This window comes from Mus caroli, chromosome 4 (genome assembly GCF_900094665.2).
Source record: "Mus caroli chromosome 4, CAROLI_EIJ_v1.1, whole genome shotgun sequence".
Lineage (NCBI taxonomy): Eukaryota > Metazoa > Chordata > Mammalia > Rodentia > Muridae > Mus > Mus caroli.
In genome coordinates, this window is record NC_034573.1 from 38,154,644 (window position 1) to 38,160,801 (window position 6,158).

General features: G+C 44.2%; 1 protein-coding gene across 1 annotated transcript in view; it reads right to left on the reverse strand.

The window, feature by feature from the left end:
- Positions 1–1,027, reverse strand: part of Gne (glucosamine (UDP-N-acetyl)-2-epimerase/N-acetylmannosamine kinase) — a 45,498-nt gene extending 44,471 nt beyond the window's left edge. The window contains exon 1 of the mRNA XM_021159946.2: positions 890–1,027. Within this exon, the coding sequence (XP_021015605.1) occupies positions 890–940 (51 nt within the window). The 5' untranslated portion in view covers positions 941–1,027. The remainder of the gene's footprint in view (positions 1–889) is intronic.
- Between the last annotated feature and the right edge of the window lie 5,131 nt (positions 1,028–6,158).

Genomic DNA, 6,158 nt, shown 5'->3' on the forward strand with positions numbered 1-6,158 from the left:
CCTGCCTCTGCCTCCCAAGTGCTGGGATTAAAGGCGTGCACCACCACCGCCCGGCCTGATTTCTTTACTTAAACAAAACAAAACAGAACTGGCACCTATTCATAGGCAGAGAAACAAGCTTCATAAAGACCACTGTTTCCAGCTGGCCCACCCCTCCCACACCCTCTTCCTTCCTCTTCCCCCTGTTCCTGTCTGTCTCTTGCCTTCCCCTGACAAATTCTTAGAAGTGTTCCTTAACTGTGGGTGATCAGCAGTCACACTGAAACATATGATTTAAGTGTGCCCTGGAGCATAGAGCTGCTGGTATACTTCAATCAAAGTTTAGCTTAATTTACCACATATTAATATACTATATGGTGTGTTGATCTAAATATTGATAAACATGGCAATTTTGACTTAGATACTAATTAACACAGAGAAATAGCCCCCACCACCACCACACACACACCAATATGATCACTCACTAACTCAGCTGAGGCGGGTATCAATTAAGGCAGGTCTATGTGTCATGTTCCAAAAACAAAATGAAGTTACAGCAGACAGACACTGTACCTTCGGGAAAGAAATGGTTTTTATGAAGTGAAGAATTCAAAAAGCAAAACCAAACCCCCTTCTCATCTGACGAGAGCCAAAGAATTGGAGAGGAAAGAGTTAGTTTTTACCTCTCCGTTTGGAAACTCTAAGAACTCAGGATGATGACAGCGAGGCTACCCAAAGCTGTACAGTGACTAACCGTACAGCACAGCGACGAGCCAGAGTGAGCAAGAGGAAAGACTTTTAAGAAATAGTAGATGGGACAGATTTAAAGCTAAGCTCCCTTCCTGCTTTTGATGACCTTTGTCTCTGACAGCAAAGGCACAGTGCTCGAGGGTACCTAGGGGTTACTCACATGAGGTCCTGCGTAGCTTTGCTCCCTGTGGAGATGCGCGCGTGTTTCCATCCTGTGGCACAGCCGTTTCCTGAGGTGTGGTCAGACTCCCTGAGCGAGCTGCCTGCCGTCTGGCCTCTGGTTTAGCTGCCACGAAGTGGTCATTAGTAAGCACCTGCGGTCCAGACTAACTCTCAAGCCCCGCCTCTTTGAAAGGGAGGGAGAGTGGCTCTGAATTCTTCCTGTGTGCCTGGACATTAGTTTTTAAGTAGGAGGACAGCTGGCACCTGAGGGCCACTTCCCTGTTCTCGATAGATGACTGAACTGGGTGATTTTCTTTTCAATAAAAAAAGTTTCTTCTGAGTCTCTGAATGCTCACCGGACAGATGCTACAACGAGAGTCTCCACTGCCTTTCCCATTCTGTTTTCACACAGGTAATTTCAGAACGTCTGCCGATACATTCCTCTGAACAAAGCAACGAAGTTGTGAAGACTTAGTAGGAGTCCTTAGCAACCACAAACTTCTCCGTGTTTAGAAACCTCAGCTTCATTAGACTGCAGGAAAATCAAATCACATTCATCTAAGCTGTTAGGACAGAAAATATGCTTCCGCATACAAAGAATGCACTTTTATGTTTTCAGTGTCCAGGGACCCCCAAAGGGATCCCAGCTAACGATCTGCTTGGTATAAATACAACCCTCTGTTTCAGTGGTGAGGGATCATCTCCATGGTCTCCTACTGCGTGTGCTCAGCCTTATGCCCCACTGGAGGCGATTTATAACTAAATGTCAGTGCCTTGCTGGGTGCAGTAGCACCCAGTAGTCTCTCAGCATTCCACCGTGGGAAGTGGACCTTGAGTTCCAGGTCATCCTGGAAACAGTCTGAGCCGGCTAATTTTATGTCAGCCTTACCTAGGCGAGAGTCTTCTGATAGGAGGAAACCCCAGTAGAGAAAATGGTTTCCCTTGTGATTCTCTGGACTTCATCAGTGCCTGCTGTTTTATGCCCCCCTCTTTCTTTCTTTCTTTCTTTCTTTCTTTCTTTCTTTCTTTCTTTCTTTCTTTCTTTCTTTCTTCTATTTTTCTTTTCTTTTTTCTCCTCCTCCTCTTCCTCCTCCTCCAGATGTATTTATGTATGTGAGTACACTGCAGCTATCTTCAGACACACCAGAAGAGGGCATCAGATCTCATTATGGATGGTTGTGAGCCACCATGTGGTTGCTGGGAATTGAACTGGGGTGCTCTTAACCTCTGAGCCATCTCCCCAGCCCTTATGCCCCCTTTTTCATCTCCAACTTAAACTTGGAGTTTTCTCACTCCACCTTTTAGTTAATTTGGTTAAGGATTTGTCAACTTAACGATTTTTTTTGTTGTTTTATTGTTTTTTCTTAAATTTGTTTGGGTTTTGTTTGTTTGTTTGTTTGTTTGTTTGTTTGGTTGGTTGGTTTTACTGTTCAGGCCTGAGTTTGATTATTTCTTGCCTTCTACTCCCTTTGAGTGTTATTTCTTCTTTTTGTTCTAGAACTTTCAGGTGTGCTATCAAGTTGCTAGTATGAGGGTTCCCCCCCGCCACCTCCTTAAATGCAAGCCCTTTGTGCTCTCAGCTTGCCTCTGACTCACCCTTGTCATGTCCCATAAGTTTCTGTATGCTGTGTATTCATTTTCATTCACTTCCCCAAAGTCTTCCATTTCTTTCCTAATTTGTCTTAACCCCCTTTGTAAATCCATTAGTGAGTTGTTCCATTTCCATGAGATTGTAAGCGTTCTTTCTGTTGCTGGTGAGATCCAGCTTTACTTGTGGTGGTCAGATGGGATGCAGGGCGTTATTTCCATTTCCTTGTCTCCGTTGAGACTTGTTTTGTGACCAAGTATGTGGTCAGTTTTGGAGAAAGTTCTGTGAGGCTCTGAGAAGGTCTATTCTGTGTTTGGGTGGAATGTTTTGTAGATGCCTGTTAGGCCCATTTGGTTTATAACGTCTGTTAGCAACAGCATCTTTCTTCTTAGTTTTTGTCTGGATGACCTGTCTGTTGGTGAGAATGGGGTAAAGTCTCCCACTAGCAGTATGTGAAGTTCAATTTGTGATGTAAGCTGTATTAATATGTCTTTCTAGGAATCAGTTGCCCTTGTATTTGATACAGCATAGATGTTAAGAATGGAAGTGTCATCTTCGTGGCTTTTTCCTTTGCTGAGTATGTCGTTTCCTTCCCTGTCTCTTCTGATTTAGTTTTGGTTTGAAGCCTATTTCGTCAGACATTAAAATGGCTACACCAGCTGTTTAGTATGTCTTTCTGATTTGAATATTGTTTTTTTAATCCTTTCACCCCCGGGGTTATGTCTCTCCTTGATGTTAAGGTGTTTCTTGGATGCAGCAGAAGGATGGATCCTATTGTTAGTCTGTGTCTTTTTATTGGGGAATCAAGACCATTGGTGTTGAGAATTCTCAATGAACAGTGTTAGTTGATTTCCATTATTTTGTTGTGGTGATGTCCCCTACCCCCAATTTGGTGGTCTGTGATTATTCCTTGTGGTTTTGGGGGGGCTGGTTAACCTTTTTAAGTTGGAGTTTTCCTTCCGTGGGGCTGAATTTGTAATTAGATACTGCTTAAATTTGGTTTTATCACGAAGCGTCTTATTTTCTCCATTTATTGTGACTGCAAGTTTTGTTGAGTATAACAGTCCGTGTGGTCTCTTCTGTCCAGGCCCTTCTGGCTCTTAGAGTCTCCATTGTAAAGTCAGATGTTAGCAGAATGGCTCTGCCCTTTATGTGTTTGGTCTTTTCCTTGAATCTTTTACTATTCCTTCTTTGCTCTAAATGTCTAGTGTTTTGATTATTTGTGCTGAGAAGAGGTTCTTTTCTGGTCCATTTAATTTGGTGTTCTGTGTGCTTCCTGTACCTTGACAGGCATGTCCTTAGAAGGCTAAGAAATGCTCGTCTGTAATTCTGTTAAAAATAGTTTCTGTGCCTTTGACCTGGAATTTTTTTTCCTTCTATTCCTGTTATTTGTATATTTGGCCTTTTTATAGATTTCCTGGGTGTTTTGTGCCAGAAATTTTTGTTTGTTTGTTTGTTTTTGTTTTTATTGGATATTTTCTTTATTTACATTTCAAATGTTATCCCCTTTCCTGGTTTCCCCTCTGAAAAACACCCTCCCCCTATCCTCTCCCGCCTCCCCCTGCTCACCAACCCACCCACTCCTGCTTCCTGGCCCTGGTATTCTCCCACACTGGGGCACAGAGCCTTCACAGGACAAAGGGCCTCTCCTCCTATGATGCCTGACTAGGCCATCCTCTGCTGCATATGCAGCTGGAGCCATGAGTACCACCATGTGTACTCTTTGGCTGGTGGTTTAGTCCCTGGGAGCTCTGGGGGTACTGGTTAGTTCATATCGTTGTTCCTCCTATGGGGCTGCAAACCCCTTCAGCTCCTAGGTTCTTTCTCGAGTTCCTTCGTTGGGGACCCCGTGCTCAATCCAATGGATGACTGTGAACACCTACTTCTGTATGTGTAAGGCACTGGCAGAGCCTTTCAGGAGGCAGCTATGTCAGGCTTCTGTCAGCAAGCGCTTGTTGGCATCCACAAGTGTCTGGGTTTGGTGATTATAAATGGGATGGATCTCCAGGTGAGTCAGTCTCTAGATGGTCATTTCTCCAGTCTCCACTCCACACTTTGTCTCTGTAACTCCTTTGTTTGTTTGTTTTTGAGTCAGGGTTTCTCCGTGTAGCCCTGGCTGACCTGGAACTCACTCTATAGACCAGGCTGGCCTCCAACTCACAAAGATCCTCCTGCCTCTGCCTCCCGAGAGCCCTGGGATTAAAGGGTTGCACCACCACCGCATGGCCCTGCCTGGATTCCTTTAGAGTTAACATATTCTTTGACTAAGGTATCCATTTCTTCTATCATGTCTTCTATGCCTGAGATTCTCTCTTGCATCTCTTGTATTCTGATGATGAGGCTTGCTTCTGACATTCTTGCTCGAGTCTTTACATTTTTTTTTTTAATTTCCAGATTCCCCTCAGTTTATTTTTGTTTTTGTTTTTATTCTATTTCCACTTTCAAGTCTTGAACTGTTTTATTCATTTCCTTCCACTGTTTGTGTCTTCACAGATTTCTTTAAGGAATGTATTCATTTCCTCTTTAAGGGCCTCCATCATTTTCCTAAAGGCTGTTTTCAAGGCCTTGTGCTGTGCTTCAGCTGTGTGGTATTTCTCAGGGTCTACTGTAGCAGCGTTGCTGGGTTCTGGTGTAGACATATTGCCCTGGCTGTTATTGGTTGTGTTTTTATGGTGGCACTTAGGCATCTGGGTTTGGGATGATTGTAATTCTGAGTGCTGATATCTGGTCTTGTCCTTCTAGGATCAGTGTTCATTCCTTGGCTTCTGTTGCCCTCTCTGGATTTTAGGTGTGTGGCTACTGTGGGTTGCCTGGTAGAGAGTGATGCTCTGTCAGGTATTGCCACTGGGGCTTTTTTAAAGATGATTCTTGGTACTGGGAGCTGACATTTTGGGGTAATGGTCTAGAAGGGAGTGCACAGGATTCATGGGGGAGTTAAACAGAGTACACCTCCAAGGTCTACTGATTTCCTTGGGAATGGGGGCCAAGAGGGAGGAAGACTACAGTCTGGAGTCTGCTATTGAGCCGGGAAGACACTAGGAGATTGGATCTGATGGAGAGGGAGTAGAGTAAGGGTCTGAAAACTGGCTCCACTGCTTCCTAGGCTACTGTGGCCCACAGGTTCCCCTGGGATGCTTGTGGGAGTTGAAGGCAAAGGGATGGGGTGGTGAGGAGGCTGGAGGAAGATCGCCATGGTCCTCTCAGGAGCTGGGGGCAGAGAGAAAAGGGAAGCCACAGCAGGTGGCCTGCTACAGAGCTGAGGGGAGGCTGTGGGATTGGATTTGGAGCAGAGGAAGGAGAATGGGGGGTCTGAAGACGGCCTACCTGCTTCCCTAGCCAGCAGGTTCTCTGGAGTCCCAGCAATGTATCTTAAGAATAATCCCCGATGGTCAAGTGACCTCCATTGTTCAACCATCAGGATGTCCATTTTAGAAAAACCTCTTTATATTATCTATTGTATTAACAACAACAACAACAACAACTAAGTTAGTTAACTTTTGAAAATGTATATCTGATTTTAAAAGCATACAACTAACAAAAATCCCAATCTTAACCCAATCTTAATTCAATAAGAAAAACGATTGGAATCTACATCACATTTGTGGAAACATAAGAACATAGGTGATTCTCAAAGGCCCTGCCCAGCTTTAAAGAATGAACAACTGCCTGGCAAATATAG